The sequence below is a fragment of the Chiloscyllium plagiosum genome, chromosome 5, assembly GCF_004010195.1.
Source record: "Chiloscyllium plagiosum isolate BGI_BamShark_2017 chromosome 5, ASM401019v2, whole genome shotgun sequence".
Lineage (NCBI taxonomy): Eukaryota > Metazoa > Chordata > Chondrichthyes > Orectolobiformes > Hemiscylliidae > Chiloscyllium > Chiloscyllium plagiosum.
This window is the reverse complement of record NC_057714.1, coordinates 40,234,101-40,252,083: the sequence shown is the minus strand read 5'-3', so window position 1 is coordinate 40,252,083 and position 17,983 is coordinate 40,234,101. Positions and strand designations below refer to the sequence as shown.

At 42.4% G+C, this 17,983-nt stretch overlaps 1 protein-coding gene and 1 long non-coding RNA gene across 2 annotated transcripts in view; one reads left to right on the top strand and one right to left on the bottom strand.

The window, feature by feature from the left end:
• The window catches only part of si:dkey-256h2.1 (uncharacterized protein LOC337520 homolog), a 246,928-nt gene extending 232,120 nt beyond the window's left edge, over positions 1-14,808 (bottom strand). Inside the window, exon 1 of the mRNA XM_043689893.1 lies at positions 14,031-14,808. Within this exon, the coding sequence (XP_043545828.1) occupies positions 14,031-14,563 (533 nt within the window). The 5' untranslated portion in view covers positions 14,564-14,808. The remainder of the gene's footprint in view (positions 1-14,030) is intronic.
• On the top strand, positions 13,577-16,916 carry LOC122549818. Its single transcript, XR_006311671.1, has 2 exons — positions 13,577-14,113; positions 14,800-16,916. It is a non-coding gene; the product is annotated as an uncharacterized LOC122549818 (long non-coding RNA).
• Positions 16,917-17,983: the final 1,067 nt, after the last annotated feature.

Sequence of the window (17,983 nt, the reverse complement as noted above, 5' to 3'; positions counted from 1 at the left end):
TCCGATAGGAAGGAGACCAAAATTGCACGCAATATTCCAACAGTGGCCAAAGCAATGTCCTGTACAGCCGCAACATGACCTCCCAACTCCTGTACTCAATACTCTGACCAATAAAGGAAAGCATATCAAATGCGTTCTTCACTATCCTATCTACCTGCAACTCCACTTTCAAGGAGCTATGAACCTGCACTCCAAGGTCTCTTTGTTCAGCAACACTGCCGAGAACCTTACCATTAAGTGTATAAGTCCTGCTAAGATTTGCTTTCCCAAAATGCAGCATCTCGCATTTATCTGAATTAAACTCCATCTGCCACTTCTCAACCCATTGGCCCATCTGGTCCAGATCGAAAAATGTCAGGAATGTGATGAAGGGCTCATGCTCAAAACGCTGACTCTCCTGCTCCTCGGATGCTGCCTGACCTGCTGTGCTTTTCCAGTGCCACACTTTGCAACTCAGACATGTTTATACCCACCAATCCCATTCTTCAACTGAGCAACAGCTCCGATTGCTGCACCTTGTACTGCAATTCAAATAGATGTGGCAAAAGTATTCAATGGCAACCATGTACATATTACTATAAATCAGCATTACATTCAGTGGTATATTGCTCAATGAATTGGGATGAGCGGGCAGTCTTATGAGATGCTGGGTAAATTGGACCTATATCGTCTGGAATTTAGAAGAATGAGAAGCAATCATTGAAAACTGCAAGACATTGAAGGTTGTTTCTCTGGCTAGGGAATCTAGCACACGTAGGTGCAGACTCAGTATAAAGGACTGATCATTTAGGACTAATGAGGAGAAATTATTTCCCTCAAATGATTATGAATCTTTTGAACACTCAACCTCAGGAGGTGATACTCTATCAGTGGATACATTTCAGGCTGAAACAGAGAATTTTTCAGTTTCTTCAACAATTGAGGAATATGAGGAGAAGGGAGGAAAGTTGAATTGAAGCCCAAAATCAATCTCAACCATACTGAATGTCAGAATAAGCTCAGTCATATGATCTGCTTCTGCTTCTGAGTTTGCTCAATTTGTATTGGCTTAAAATTTATAGTGTTCCCACATATCTGCTGTCATTGTCCTTCTAGATGGAAGTGGTCATGAGTTTGAAGGTGCTGTCGAAAGAACTTTCCTAAACTTCTGCAGTGCATCTTGTAGATAGTACACATTGCTGCTACCAAGAGTCGGCTGTGGAAGACGTGGATCCTTGTGGGGGTAATGCCAATCAAGCAGGCTGTTTTGTCTTGAGTGCTGTTAGATTTGCACCCATCCAGGGAAGTGGAGAGTATTCCATCACACTCCTGACTGGTGCCTTGTAGATGATGGACAGGCTTTGGGAAATCAGGAGGTGAGTTACTCGCTGCAGTATTCCAAGCCTCTGACCTGCTCTTGCAGCCGCTCTGTTTATGTGACAAGTCCAGTTGAGTTTCTGGTCAATGGTAACCCCTCAGGATGTCAATAATGGGGGATTCAGTGATGGTAATACTATTGAATGACAAGGGGTGATGGTAAGATTATCTTCTATTAGTGACGGTCATTGCCTTGCATTTCTGTGGTATGAATTGTGATAAGAGGTCATCAGTAATCATGGGTGATTTTAATCTATATATAAACTGGATTGATAGGAGTAGCCTGGATAAGAAGTTCATAGAATGGTTTTGAGGTAGTTTCTTAGAACAGCTTATTCTAGAACCAGCCAGAGAACAGTTTTTTTCAGTTCCCTAAACTGAGTGGATTCTAAATCTCCTAGTTATATTTTTCTTTCTCTAATTGTCCTGTTTTTTTTAAATCATTTTTCCTCACACTACCGCCTAACAGCAGTAGTGTTTATATTCTCCTGTTTATGTTTCTTTTTTTCCTTTATTCCCCCCACACTACCGCCTAACTGTGGTAGTGCTTATATTTTTCCCCAGCACCCATGTTGTGTGTGTGCAGGTGTGAGACACAGTGAAAGACACAAGGTGTGCAAATCTTTATTCAATTTCCACCACCAGGAATAAAAGAAACACCCAAGTGGCCAGTGACAAGCAGTGCCCTTCACATCAAAGGACAATGCTGCATGATCAAAAAGGTGAAGGGGAGGGCAGGGATTAAATCAAAATAGAGTTGGAAGAGAACAGTTTATTAGACTTTATGATATTAATGGCCTCAGCATAAAGTCACCCAGAGGTTGCAGAAACCACAATATAGATTATATTACTTACAGTGTGGAAACAGGCCCTTTGGCCCAACAAGTCCACACCAACCCTCTGAAGAGCAACCCACCCCCCTAACACTTCGGGCAATTTAGCGTGGCCAATTCACCTAACCTACACATTTTTAGACTGTGGGAGGAAACCGGAGCACTCGGAGGAAACCCACGCAGACACAGGGAGAATGTGCAAACTCCACACAGAGGTTGGAATTGAACCCGAGTCTCTGGTGCTGAGGGCAGCAGTACTAACCACTGTGCCACCCTGATTGAGTTTTACATCTAGTTCCTAAGGGAAAAGAATGGGTCTAAGAATGAAACTGTATTACACTAGGAAAAAGCAAGGACTGCAGATGCTGGAGACCAGAGTCGAAGAGTGTGGTGCCGGAAAAGCACAGCCAGTCAGGCAGCATCCGAGAGCAGGAGAATTGATGTTTCGAGCATAAGATTTTCATCAGGAATGAGTTGTGGCCCAAGGGGGCTGAGAGATAAATGGGAGGAGGGTGGGGCTGGGGGGAAGATAGCTGTGAATATGATAGGTAGATGAAGGTTGGGGCGAAGGTGTTAGGTCGGAGAGGAGGGTGGAGTGGATAGTTGGGAAGGAAGATGGACAGGTAGGACAGTTCAAGAGGGCAGTCCTTCCACATCTGACAGAGATTTGCCTGTACTTCCACTCACATCATCTACTGTTTCTGTTGCTGTTGATGTGATCTCTTCTGCATTGGGGAGACAGGATGTCAACTTGAAAAATGTCTCAGAAAATGTCTCTGTGACACATGCACTAAACAATCCACTGGCCTGTGGCCAAACACTTTAAATCCCCCTCCTAATCCGCCAAGGACATGCAAGTCCCAGGCCTCCTCTGCCACCAAACTCTCGCCACCTGACACCTGGAGGAAGAACGCCTCAACTTCTGCCTTGGAACTCTCCAACCACATGTGATCAATGTGGATTTCTCCAGTTTCCCCATTTCCCCTCACCCCACTTTATCCCAGATACAACCTTTCAACTCGGCACTGCCCTCTTGAACTGTCCTAACTGTCCATCTCCCTCCCCAACTATCCACTCCACCCTCCTCTCCTTTCTGATGAAGAGCTCATGCTCGAAACGTCGATTCTCCAACTCCTTGGATGCTGCCTGATCTGCAGTGCTTTTCCAGCACCACACTCTTTGTCTTTTGTACTGTCTCACAACTTAAAAAGAGCAACCATGTGGACATGAAAGCTGAACTGAACTGGGATGTTAAGTTAGAGGAGAGATAAGCTAAGAAGGTGAATGGTGAACATTTAAAGGGATATTTCAGAATACTCAGAATAAATATATTCCTACAATAAAGAAAGCCCCAAACAGGAGACCCAACATACATAGTGGTCTAAACAAAGTTAGGGAAACCATGAAATTAGAGGAGAAAACATATAATTGCATAAAGAGGAGTGTTAGGTCAGAATGCAGAGAATGACTTAAAAAGTAATTGAGCATGAAAGGAACTTCATATCTTAGGATACAGGTTAGGCCATTTCAGACTGAAATAAGGGGATGGATTTCACTCAGAGGGTCATGGACCTGAGGAATTCTCTGCTACAGACGACAGTGGAGGTCAAGACACTGAATATATTTAAGAAAGAAATGGATGTAGTTCTAAAAGCCAAAGGTGGTGAGATGTATGGGGAAAGAGTAAGTGTATGATGTTGAAATAGAGCATTGGCTCTGATCATGTTGAACGGTGGAGCAAACTGGTTGGGCTGATTGACCTAATCCGGCACCTATTTTCTATGCTTGTTTCATACAAGCAGGAACGAAATGCCATAACTTACTTTTTCAGCCTGAACTGGCCATTGTAATTTTGAATTCTAATTTAATTCACTCCATACACTCTGTTTCCCACTCCTGATCATTGGATTCAGCCCTCTATTTCGGTTGCAAAGAATCTGACCTGTAAATATCTGAAAATATAAAGAAAAACGAGCAGAGCAGCACCCTGCTGGTCTATAACAACTTTCATCCTGCAGGTAAACAGACTGAACAGATGGTAATATTCACCCCACACACCCAGCATCCTGAGCCTTCTCACTGTGCAGCATGTGGTGGTACAGTGGCATTTTCAATATCGCATCTGTCAATCCAACCAACTCGGAAACACACTCAGCTGCATAAAGTGGTTGTCAGCTTTCCAACCTTTTCAAATTACATATGAAAGGACATTTTAAAAAATTAAATGGGTTAAATCTGTATCCAATTGCATCAGTCCTTAGCACAAAAACATTTCTGAAAAAGAAATCTCATACAAAGAGGCCACAAAAATAACGAGTGTACAAAATGGGCAATGTCCCATTGAGCATTGCAGAATGCTTTTCTGCAAGCATATTATTGATACTGTATAGAGGACGTTTTTCTGAAGCTGAGAACATTGCATCAGGTTTGGATGTTTTCTATATTGAGACAAGTACGAGACAGCTTGAACAGCACAAAACATATATCTTCACCATCACCCAATGACTGTAACCCAGTCAGTTTATCTTTAGGGATGGGGAAGCTTCAAGAAACAATTATTCAGGATACAATTAGTAGTAACACAGAAATGATGAGTTATTTGGGAAGAGCCAGTATGGATTTCTGAAGGGGAAACCATGTTTGACTAATTTGCTGAAGTTTTTCTTAAAGAAGTAACAAAGGCTTGATGAGGATAATTCTGTTGAGACAGTACACTTGGGCTTTCAAAAGACATTTTGTTAAGTATTGTGAATACTTCACGGTACTGCACTGTAGGAAAGATGTGAACACATTGGAGAGAGTGCAAAAGTGATTCTCAAAACTCGTTATAGGGATGAGATTCTTTTAGGAATAAGGAATCAGATTTTATTGTCACATGTACTCAAGCACAGGGATACAGAAGTACACTGAAAAATGTACAAAGTCACCGTGCCCATGCCATATTACTTACAAATGCCCGTAGATATAAAATCTTAGGTATAAAACAAGAAAATAAAGAAATAAAGTTAGAAGTTCAAAATTACAGTCCTTAAGTGCTAAGCCATGGGCCAGGTACAGTCCAATACCAGCAGGATGCATTTGCTCCGGGTGAGGGTCTACCTGTGTTGGGCCCACTTTCCACTGGGCTCCATCTCCTCTCAATGGGCTCATTTCTCATTGCACTCCTCTGTGCTGGACTTGCTCTCCTCTACCACAATTAAAGTAAAAAGTAAGTAAACAAGAACAAAAAAAAGGCAGAAAAAGAGAAGAAACAAAAAGCCAGTTGAACAGACGTGTCCTGAGCTCAGGAATCCTCTCTGCTTTAGTTGTCACAACTAAAGTCATAACTTACAACTTTAGTGTGAAATTAGATTGGAGAGGTTGGGACTGTTCTCACTGGAGAGAAGAAGGCTAAGAGGAGATCCGATTTCAAACGTTTTTGAAACCATGAGATGTCTGAATAGAGTAGACAGGGAGGAACAGTCACGCCTCAAAGGTATCAATAACATGAGGGCACAAATTTATAAAGCAAAGCTGTGAGTGTCTCAAGATTACTTACAGTGTGGAAACAGGCCCTTCAGCCCAACAAGTCCACACCGACCCGCCGAAGCGCAACCCACCCATTCCCCTACATTTATCCCTTTACCTAACACTACGGGCAATTTAGCATGGCCAATTCACCTGACCTGCAGGTCTTTGGACTGTGAGAGGAAACCGGAGCACCCGAAGGAAACCCATGCAGACACGGGGAGAATGTGCAAACTCCACACAGTTAGTTGCCTGAGTCGGGAATTGAACCCGGGTCTCTGGCGCTGTGAGGCAGCAGTGCTAACCACTGTGCCACCGTGCCGCTCACTAATTAGACTAAACACAGAATGAAGTTGAGCTCAAGTGGGTCTGACAGAATCTATGGAGAGAAACAGAGTTAATGTTGAGTCCAAAGACCTGTCGAGTGAGATTTTACAAAACACTTCAGACTCAGTATTAACCTTGTCTATTAACAGTGCCTATCTTTTGGCCCTTCATTTACCACAATATTTCAGCAGCAGTCAGTCAATCTCCTCAATGACTCACTCACGCAAGAACACAAAAAATAAGATTATGAATGTACCATATAGCCTGCCAAGCCTGCTTCACCATTCAATGCAATCATAACTGATATTGGGCTGCAATTCCATTATTCCATAAGCTCCCATATCATCAAATCCCTAAGACACTAAAAATCTGAATACTTTATAAGCTGGCATTTATAATGATAAAGTATCCACAACTCTTTGTGATGGAAATTCCATAGATTCACATCCATTGGAGTGAGGATATTTATGCTCATCTTAGTCCTAAATAATTGGATCCCAAACCCTGAGGCTGTGTCTCTGTGTTTTAGATTCCCCAACTAATGGAAATAGTCTCTCAGCACCCACCCTATCATGTACCTTCTGGATCTTGTATGTTTCAATAAGTCCATCTTGTCTTTCTTAGAAATCACAGAGACATTAAAATATTCACCTTTGGTGTCCATAGCAAAACATTTATCCTGTCCCATGTTGATTGGTATTACTTCAACTTTGATCTGTTGTGTCCAAGTGATGTATACTGGAGTCCTTCTGGCCTGGAACTGGAATAACCATCGAGTGAATCTGTATTTGAGTAATAGCTATTGGTTTTTATTCTCCCTTGTTAAAACCACATACTACTCCAGATCAGACTGAAGATCAAACATAACTGATGAGTAAAATTAGGCTTGGCCTGATCTTAAAAAAAGATTAAATCTGGTATGAAATGTATCAGAACAAGTGTTTGGATTGAAATGCAATCATGTATAAATGTCCTTTCTAGTCTTCTGCAGTGAAGTGAGTTCTACCACAACAAAGGCAAAGGATATGGAAAAAAAAAGGTAAAATGAGCTAAGGTACAGACCACTGTGATTCATGTTAGTTCAGATCAATGGACCTCTAATTCTCTCCCCTTTATTCTCTACTTTGAGGATTGGAATGTAGATGTCAACTAAATCAATGTGTATTCTGTACCTCACAAATGGGTGTTTCCACTTTGGAATCAAAAACAATGTCTTATCAGATAAGGATTCATGTTCTGGACATCAGGTTAATTCTTTAATTATATTGGCACAACTCAAACTATGCAAGCCCATAGCTCCCTGCTGCAAGTCTATAGCTCCCTGAAAATGGTGACACAAGTGGAAAAGGTGGTAAAGAAGGCATATGACACGCTTGCTTTCATCAGTTGGGACACTGAGTCTAAAATGTAACAAGTCATGGTACAAGACATTAGATAGGCCACATTTGGAGTATTGTGTGCAGTTCTGGTCCCCACGTTATAGGAAGGATGTGGAACTTTAGAGTGTGCAAATGAGGTTTATAAGGATATTGTTGAGAGAGTGTGTTGCTGGAAAAGCACAGCAGGTCAGGCAGCATCCGAGGAGCAGGAAAATTGACATTTTGGGCCGGAGGCCTTCATCAGGAATGAGGTTGTGAGCCTCGTGAAAGGTTGGAACTGGGGTAAGGTAGGAGGAGGGGAAATGAGGAAACTGATAAAGTTCACATTGATTCCAAAGGGTTGAAGGGTTCCGAGGTGGAAGATAAGGCGTTCTTTCTCCAGGTGTCAGGTGGTGAGGGAATGGTGATGGAGGAGGCCCAGGACCTGTATGTCCTTGGTAGAGTGGGAGGGGGAGTTGAAATGTTCAGCCACGGAGCAGTGGGGTGGTGGTGCGGGTGTCCCAGAGATGTTCTCTGAAGTGCTCTGCAAGAAAGCGTCCAGTCTCCCCAATGTAGAGGAGACCGCATTGGGAGCAATGGATACAATAATTGACATGTGTGGAAGTACAGGTGTCACCTGCACTTCCACATGTCATTTATTGTCACCTGACTTCCACATGTCATTTAAGTGGTATGTATGCCTTCTGGAACAAAGTATCCAAGTAACTTTACCCCTCTTTGTTGCATGGTGACTGAAGTTCAGATTCACTCCTGCCTCCAAGGTATAATGCAAAGACACCTCTCAAAAGCATTTCCATACTATACTCTAGAGGTTCTGGAACAGCCCTACTCAAGTTGTTGCACTGCTGTAAGTTTAAAGTTGAGGTTAGTATCAGTATTTGAAAACAAGAATAATATCGGACAATGTTATAAAAGAGGCAGTAATGTATCAGATTGTTTAACATACCTCTCATAGCTCCCACTATCTGCATGAGAAAAACTATATCAGGTAGCATATAAACAGTGTACCGTGGATTGTTGTGCAAGCTGAATTTCACCCCTAATTAAGTCATAAATGGCTACTATAAAATGCCTTATAAACCTCATTTGTTAACTTGTCTTTATTGTAAAGACCAGGATATCTAGGAGAAACAAGTGTCGAAAAAGCTTTGTCTTCCCAGACAAGGTCAGGCTTAAATGAGAACAAACAATCCCTTCTCCTTTGCTACAATAAATCAGACACTGATCACAAAAAACATAACAAGGCAGATCAGCTGGAGTTTACAGTGAATTGAATCCCTCCAGTGTGATAAGGGCAGAAGTAAACAAAATGAGTATGAGCATGAATGTGTTGAATGAGTACAAATGTCAGAGGTCTACCTCATGAAACTATACAGCGCAAATACAACAGATGTCCAGACCAAAAAAGCGATTCCAAAACAGAAATGCATGATTAAACACATTGTTCATTTCATGCTGAAAGCTTAAACTAGCAAATGAGTAGTTATGTTAATTAGGATAACCCTGCTGCAACAGTACTAGTTCAGAGATATTATCAAGTAGTCATTTAAAATAAACAAACAACTTTATTATGTTCAGAACTAGTGCAGAATAGTTCCATAGGGACAATGATTAGAATAAGTATAGAATAAGTATAATTTAATCTTGAAGACGTAATCCCTAATATCTGATTAATGTGCAGATGGTCCAAAAATTCCAATCATGATCGGAAATCCTAATTTCATTCCACTTCAGACAAAAAAAATGCAGTTACATTCAAATGACCTCAGTTCTGGAAATTTGAGGACAGAAGTCCCTGAAACAGGGTAGACCTATCCGTGGAGTTGGGAAGAGAACCATCATCAAAACCAGGTCCACTTTTGGAGCAGCAAGTGTGCAATGTCCAGTGATTTAAATGTGAAGCAGTGCAGCCAGGCACTTTGACAGCAACTGTGAAATTACAAGTATGTAATGTAAGTGAAGGCAATCATTGGGATAGGACAGTAGAGTGCCCGTTGGTGAAGAGGGTGAAGGTTTCAGGTCAGGGGAAAGGAGTGTCAGGTCTGGGGTGTCAGGGAGGTCAGGGGTTGGAGGTAGTTGAGGGGTGTCAGCAGTTTGTCAGTTTAATAGTTACCCAGGAGTTGGAGTAGGTTTTCAATCCTCCAACTTTTCTTGGACAACAGTAATCTTAAGTGAATGGGAACTCTCAGAATTATTTGAATTTGGCTGCCTTTTTCAGAGAATTCCAGGAAATTGCTCACTGGGAAATTTCCTCAGAGTCTGCTACGTTAGGAATTCTATGTAGTCTCAACACGCAACTCGAGTTGACTGTGCTTCGACAACATGTCACCATGAAAAGAAAATTAATATTCAAGACAAATGTCTCCAAAGTTTACAGTCATTTAAAGAACACCAAATCCAAGGGGATATAACTTTAAAAAGAGACCGAGGCTTTCATCGATGTTTGAAGCAATCCAATCAATTTTCCAAAGGAAATGAGAGAAAGGGTTTGCATGGTCATGGGGGTAGGGTATGGTTGTGGAATTGACTAAATTACATTACAGAGAGCCAGAAGGCACTCAATAGATGAAATGACATTGAGATTATGATGCCAAGAAAAGTTAGTAAACCTATCTTCATGAAAGATAGGTAGAAATTTGGAACTCCTTTCCTTAAAACACAGTAAATTTTCAATCAAATAATAACTTTAAAACTGAGATCAATAGATGCTTGCTAATCCAGTATTTGTAAGATATGAAGTCGAAAAGTGTGGCAGTGTAAAAGCACAGCAGGTCAGGCAGCATCCGAGGAGCAGGAGAATCGACATTTCAGGCATAAGCGCTTCATCAGGAATGAACCCATGTGGACAGTTGGCATTAAGATATAGATCAACCATAAGATTAATGCATGGCAGAACAAGTTTAAGAAGTTCAATGGCCTACTCCAACTCCTACTTTCTGAACAGGTATTGTCTATGTACACTTCATATTCAGTAAGGATATGCATATGGGACATGGGGACGAAATAATCTCCCTACAAATATCAGTAGATAGCTCAAAGGAAAATCCATGCATGATCCAACAAACATTGTATCTGAATAAGATTTAGAGTATTCACAAGATAAATAACACCTCTACATGTAACCAACTGCTATGCAACCACTACACTCCACATTTTTCTGTTGGCCATTAATTCCAGCTATTTATTCCATCCAATGTCTTTGAAGTTAAACACCAAAATAGATGGGGAAAGAATTCTTGCAGATAGAAGTGCCAAGCCTCATTTGTACCCAATAAGTTCCAGAATACATTATAATCTGCAACCATAAATAATCATTGTTTACAAAACTGAGAAACTTTTACAGTGTACAACAGTCTTTGTATTCTCCAGGACATTTGAGACATTCACAGAGGCAAAGTTATTTGATTCAAGTCAGTAACTCCTTAGCCTTAATTATATTTGCAGTTGGTGGATGTTTGAATCTAGAATCTTCAGAGTGGAAAGCAAATGCAACTAACTAGTCAAGTTGACACCAGGTGTTTCAACCCAGCAGCTGAGAGAGCCACTGCTGACTATAAATTCAGAACCAACTTCTACTTGTCACATGAACCCTATCTGACAAGCGGTTGCAACCTCATGGCAAAGTTGTTGATGAACACAGTGACAAATGCAAATGAATGCTATTATTCATAGTCTGCAAGCAGCTTTATACATTGGATAAGGCAAACATTTTGCCACTGGTCTAACATAATGAAATAAATTGTAAGGTGTTCAAAAACTGCTCCAAGGCTTCAAAGTACTACATTTTAACTACAAAGAATTAATTATTGTAAAGTGATGTAATATGCTGTGTGTAGCTTGTTAGCCAAGCACTGTCTAATTTCTAATCAGTAAGGTGCAACACACTCGAGACTATAAAAATTAAATACTTTAAACAAGTACATCAATTCCACCCACCCATATCAATATGTACCCATAACTTATACGATAGCAACCACTATCCAATTTCACTAGTGAAACAAGGTCACAAATACAATACAGTAGTCACAATAACAATACTAAATGACTGAAAGCAATACCTTTAAACCTATTTGTTCCTTTGCTGATAATTCAACATAATATTTCCTAAAGGTTACTAAAATAAAATCACACTACATTTATGATATGTCCACCAAACAATCGATTTCTACATCCTATGTTTAGCTAAGAACAAGACCAAATAACTTAAGCTATTATCTCTAAAAAACTGCCACTGGAATACATTCAAATGATAACATAACTGATTTAATTATTCATTAATAATAAATAAATGAATCCAATTTGTATCACACATTTTCATTTCTACCTATCATTGTTACTGAATACCTGAATAAATCTCAATTTTTAAAGACTTCCTTCCACACAGATGCAAGCATAACAAGAGCCACTCAAAGACAAGGTTGCTGTAGGCCTACTGGATAACAGGGTTATTTTCCTAATTAGACAAATGCCTCGTGGTGATTTAACCTGAAGGCCACCAAGAGGTTGAGTAGATGAGTCCTTCATGGTAACCTCAGCCAGTGCAGGAATCAAACACATGCTCTTTGTGTTGCTCTGCATCACATACAGCAAACTGAGATAAGGAATACATCTCTATTCCTCCTATCCAAGTGCATAAGCTCACACTTTCCCACATTGTATTCCACCTGCCACTTCTTTGTCTATTCTCCTAGACTGTCCAAATCCTTTAGCAGCCTCCCAAATTCCTCAACACTACCTGTCCCTCCATCTACCTTTGTGTCATCTGCAAATTTAGCAAATATGCCCTCAGTTCCTTTGTCCAGAGTAGTAATGTATAACACGAATAGTTGTGATCCCAACACTATCCCCTACATAACTCCATTAATGACCAGCTGCCATCCTGAAAGGGACCTCTTTATCCCTGTTGAGGGCTTCAGAGGCAATCGCCGAGCAGAATTATTGGTACACTATTAATCCAGAGGTCCAGGTAATGTCCTGGGGACCTAGGTTCAAATCCTGCCATGGCAGATGGTGGAATTTGAATTCAACAAAAATCTGGATTTAACAGTCTTTGGATTATTGGAACCATCTGGTTCACTAATGTACTTAAGGGAAGGAAACTGTCATCCTTGCCATCTGGCCGACATGTGTCTCCAAACCCACAACAATTGTAACTGGCTCTTAAACTGCCCTCTGGTCAATTAGGGATAGGCATTAAATTTCAGCCTAGCCAGCTACACCCTCATCCTGTGAATGAATCTTTACAACTCCCCACTTTTGCGTTCTATCAGTCAGCCAATCCATGCCAGTACCTTGCACCTAATCTCATGCGCTTTTATCTTATTTAACAGTTTCCTGTGCAGCACCTTGTCAAGGCCATCTGGCAATCCAAATAACTTATATCCACTGGCTCTACTTTCTCCATTACCTGCTTTAAAAAATTCTAACATACTTGGCAGGTATGACCACCCCTTGGCAAAGCTGTGTTGGCTCAGCCCAATTTTATTATGCACTTCCAAATAATCCATAATTTCATCCTTAATAATGGATTTTAAAATCTTAGCAATGACTGAGATCATGCTAACTGCCCTATAATTTGCTGACTTCTACCTCCCTCCCTTCTTAAACAGGTGTGTTACATTAGCCAATTCCCAGCCTTCTGAGACCCTCCCTGACTTCAGTGATTCCTGAAAGATCACCACCAAGTCAACAATCTCCTCCACTTTCTCCTACAGAACCCTGTGGTGTAGTCCATTTGATCCAAGTGTATTATCCACCTTCAGACCTTTCAGCTTCCCCTGCATTTTCGCCTTAGCAATGGCCTCTACACTCACCTCTCCCTCTAATTCTTCTAAAAGTTTGTTACTGGTGTCTTCCACCAAAGAAGATGGAGGCTAGGTACTGTATCAGTTCCTCTACCGTTTCTTTGTTCCCCATTATATGGCTAGCACAGTGGTTAGCACTGCTGCCTCACAGTGCCAGAGACCTGCGTTCAATTCCCACCTCAGGCAACTGCCTGTGTGGAGTTTGCACATTCTTCCCGTGTCTGTGTGGGTTTGCTCCAGTTTCCTCCCACAGTCCAAAAATGTGCAGGTTAGGTGAATTGGCCATGCTAAATTGCCTGTGGTGTTAGGTGTAGGGGAATGGGTCAGGGTGGGTTGCTCTTTGGAGGGTTGGTGTGGACTTGTTGGGCCAAAGGGCCTGTTTCCACACAATTAATCCAATTACTATTTGTACAGGAACACGACCACTGTAACACAGTACTCTCCCAGACAAGTTACTGTTTTCATTGTGTTTACACAGGGGAGGAGAGAGAGAGAGACCACCCAGTGGGAAGTGTCTGGACCCTGCTTCCTTCAGCCCCCAACCAATATCTAGGCCCTTCCCCCATCCATCGCAGCCAGTGCCTGGACACTCCCACAGAGTCAAGACCTTCCGACAGACACTGTCTGGACTCACCCTCCCTCAGCCCTAGCCAATGTCTAGAGCCTTCTCCCTTTCTGAGCCAGTGCCTGGGCCCTCTCTCCCTCCGCCCCAGCCCGGACCCTCCCTCCCTCCACCTTCACCCGACCCCAGTCAGTGTGTGTGGACATTTCCCCCCTCCTCCTCCGGCCGGTGAGTGGCCCTCAAGGGCGGGGGTTAGGGTTACCTTGCCTCCATGACGGGGATGAGCTGCTGCTTCATCCACCTGACGTCCCTGGGGGCCGAGTCATCGAAGGACATGAAGACCAGGTGGGTGTGAGGGGGGAGCCCGTCCACCAGGGCGACCAGAGACGCCGGCGAGCTCCAGAGACACTCCAGGAAGCCGGACTTGTTGGTGAACGCCTGGAAGATGAAGGAGCGGTCCGGCTGCTCCGGGACGGCCGGGTAGCTCAGCCTTCCGTCCAGGGTGTCCAGGCTGAAGGGAGGGGCGGCCATGCCGGGCATCAGGCCCAGGCGGCTGTCCGCTTCGAGCGGCGCCTCGGCCCCGGAGCCGAACTCCTCGGCGTTGACCCGGGGCATCGCGAGGCCGGAGTCGTGGCCGTACACCGTGTGCTCTTTAACCTTCCACAGCCTCTCACAGCCGAGACAGTCCGCTGGCGGCAACTGGGCCCGGGACTCGCTCCCCGGGAGAGTCAGGCTCAGGAGGAGAAGCTGCAGCGGCCCCCAGGCCCCGGCCATGGCTGCGAGCCCCCGGGCCATCGCCACAGTCAGTCAGTCAGTCACCGAGTGTCGGCCTGAACTCGGTCACCTCTCACTTCCCCTTTCTGAGGGGGAATCACCAGAAACAGTCTGACAGGTTTATTCTGCTTTCAGCGTCTCTGTAGTTTTGTTTTGGTAGTATCCGCCTATTTAACGGGCCGGTGAGTTACGGTACAAAATGATGTACAAGTTCTCAATGTTCCCGTCCTTTTATCTCTTATCTGTTTGGTGTCAAGTTCAAGGAAACGTCTAAGAATTCGGATTTGCAGCCAGGCCAACTCCTTCCAGGCAACAGCAGCCGCCTTCTGAAGTAAACCATGAGGACTGGGACCCAGCTCTGAATGTTCACCCACTGTACTTGGGAACGAATAAAAATAAATTATAGGAACTCTGAAGTGAAGGGGGCAATTCGGTCAACCTGTTGTGCAAGGTTTCTCAGGGCACTTTTTGTTAGTTCTTCTCAAAGTTTCTTCAAGATGGTGCCAACATGGTAAGAGAGTTTTTGGGCTGGCCAGGGCCCATCTACTCCAGGCTGGCAGCATTGTTTTCTCTTTGTACTGTTAGTCTTTTTTTCTTCTTTTTCCTCCTTCTTCAAGTCCAGAGCAGTGTCAGCAGGGTGGTGGCTGCGGCATCAGCAGCATGGTTCAGGATTCCTGGTGGCGGCAGTAGGCCCAGTGTCCAGATTCTTGGCAGTAGCAGTGCCCGGATTGGGGACTCCTAGTGGCAATAGGCCTAGAACCTGGATTCTTGGCAGTAGCAGTTCCTGGAACCTGGAGTATTCATGGTATTGGCAAGGTGGCAGCAGAGCTGGGGTCTTCTGGGGCATTGATGTCAACATTGCTGTACCTGGAGTGGGACTTCTTGAGGACCAGAACACCTTCCAGCCATCTTGCAGAAGCCATGCTTGAGATCCCAATTTCACCAAAAGATGAACTCTAAATTTATTTCTTTTTACCCTTGTAACTTAAAATGGCACTGGATTGTGGCAGCAAAACACTTTTCATTCAAACTTCAAGATATGTGACAATAAATCATTCATTCTTCATAAATCATCCATTCATTCAAGTTGGTATTGCTGACAGGGTTAGCATTGATTTCCTGTTGAGTCTCTGGTGCTTGACCCAATCCTGTTAGATCAGGATTTTCATGGCTTAGACCAGAGCTGGTGATTTGTATATGAATTTGGTGACAGTGGTGATGTTCCCTCACATCTGCTGACCTTGTCGTTTTGGATAAAGATTGTGAGTTTGCAGATTTTTTTTTTTATAAAACAGTTGCCAATTTGCTATTATTTTGTGCACCTGACATGTAGAGCACACCGCGCAGCAGCCAGAGAGGGAATGAATATGTAAGGTAGTCAATAATGGTGTTCAAGTGCGCTAGTTTGGTCTGAATAGTGTAAAGTTTCTCAACTATTGTTTGGAGCTGCATTCATCCACACAAGTGATCCTAACTTGTATCATGTAGACAGACTGAGTCAGAAGATGAGTCTCTTGCTGCAGAATACTGATGCTCTGATCTGCTTCTGCAGCTCTCGCATTTATGTGGTCGGGCCAAATTAAAATTCTGATCAGTGGGATTGCTATGGATGTGAAAATCACAAAAATAAAAGCAAAATTCTGCAGATGCTGGAAATCTGAAATTAAAAAAAGATGCTTTAGAAACTCAGATCTGGCAGCATCTGTGGAGAGAGAAACAGTGACAAGATTTTGAGTCCAATGTTCTAAAGAATTCTTGGACTAGAAACTTTACCTGTTTCCCTACAGAGATGCTGTCATAACTGCTAAGTTTCTTTAGTAATTTGTTATATAACAATCACAGAATTGAGTTCTCCAGTTTCAAATAACTTCCCTTCACATCTACATCCAGCCTCTCCCCTCCCCATCCCATTTACTGCACTCTACCATCAACAGGATTCATTCCTCCCATTGACCAACCAGATCATACCCTCTACCTGTCTTCACCTATACCCTCTTCAGCACTCTGCACCCGCTACCCCCTTTACCTGCAGCTCCCTCCACACCCACCCCCAGTCCTGAAGAAGGGTTACACCCGAAATGTCAACTTTTCTACCCCTGATGCTGCCTGGCATGCTGTGTTCTTCCAGCATCTGCAGTTTCTTTTTGTCTCTAAGGTTCAGAAGAAAGCAATTCATCGTATTGTGTATACACTTGCTCTTTGAATTAATATTTTGACTAGGTGCCATTCTCTTGCCTTATCCCATAATCCTGAATGTAATAACCATTAAATATCCTTTTCAATATCTCAATTGAACCTGTCTCCTCTGCACTCTTAGGCAGTGTTGCTTCAAATCCTAACTATTCACATTGCAATAAAAGTATTTCTCACATCATGTTTTGTTTGTTTTGGAAATTACTTTTATCTGTGTCCTTTTCTGTGCCTTTTATTCTTTATCCTTTTGAGAGGGAACAATTTCTCCTTATCTACTCTGTAGAGACCCCTCATGATTTTGAAAACTTCTATGAAGTCTCCTCTCAGCCTTCTCCTCTCTAAGGAAAACAATTACAACTTTACAATATATCTTCATAACTAAATGGTTATTCCTGTAAACTAAATAGTTTATTCCTGTAAACTAAAAGTGCATCTGCAACTGGCAAATGCAGGCCCCCACTGATCCCTGAAATGTCAGACAGTTCTGATGATGACTGGCAAGAGCCCATATAAAGTTAAAGGATTTGGCAATGTTCACTTCATTGATAATGTCCTTGCAATATAGTTTGTGCCATGAAGTTGTATAGAATCTTGGACAATTTCTGAGTTTCTCTGTGAACTACAGTCACTATGCAGGCTCTTAACAAAGTGCTATCTGTGTACTCTTATTGAATAAGCTGGTGCCTTACTGTTAAGGCCTCCATATCTGCGCATAGGCCATTCAGCATATTGAGCTTCCTTTACCAGCCTATAACCATTTACGACATTGACAATCAAATAATTATTAGCCTTTCTTTAATAAATTCAAAGACTGAGCTTTCAGAGTCCACTTGGGTAGAAAAAGATCCACCACTCTGTGTTTTTAAAAACTCATCTCATCTTAAATGGCATCACTCTATTTTTCAGTTGGGCCCTCAGTTCATGATTCTCAACAAGAGATAACAACTGTCATGTTACTTTCAAGGATTTCTGGACATGAGCACCAAGCTAACCTATAGGTTTCAATGAAATCCCCTCTCATTCTTCAAACCTCTAGAAAATAATGAATTTATATTCCTATTCACTGCTCTGGTCCCCTTCGCATTCTAAAAAGCTCCCAATATACATTTATTTCTGGGAATTCTATAAGCTTTTCCTTTAAATCTTGTACAATGCTTAATATCCTTTGACAGCCATGATTGATTGTTTTAAGTTCTTTGCACCTTGATTGTATAGTTATTGTAAGTCATGTAATAGTTTTTTTAAATA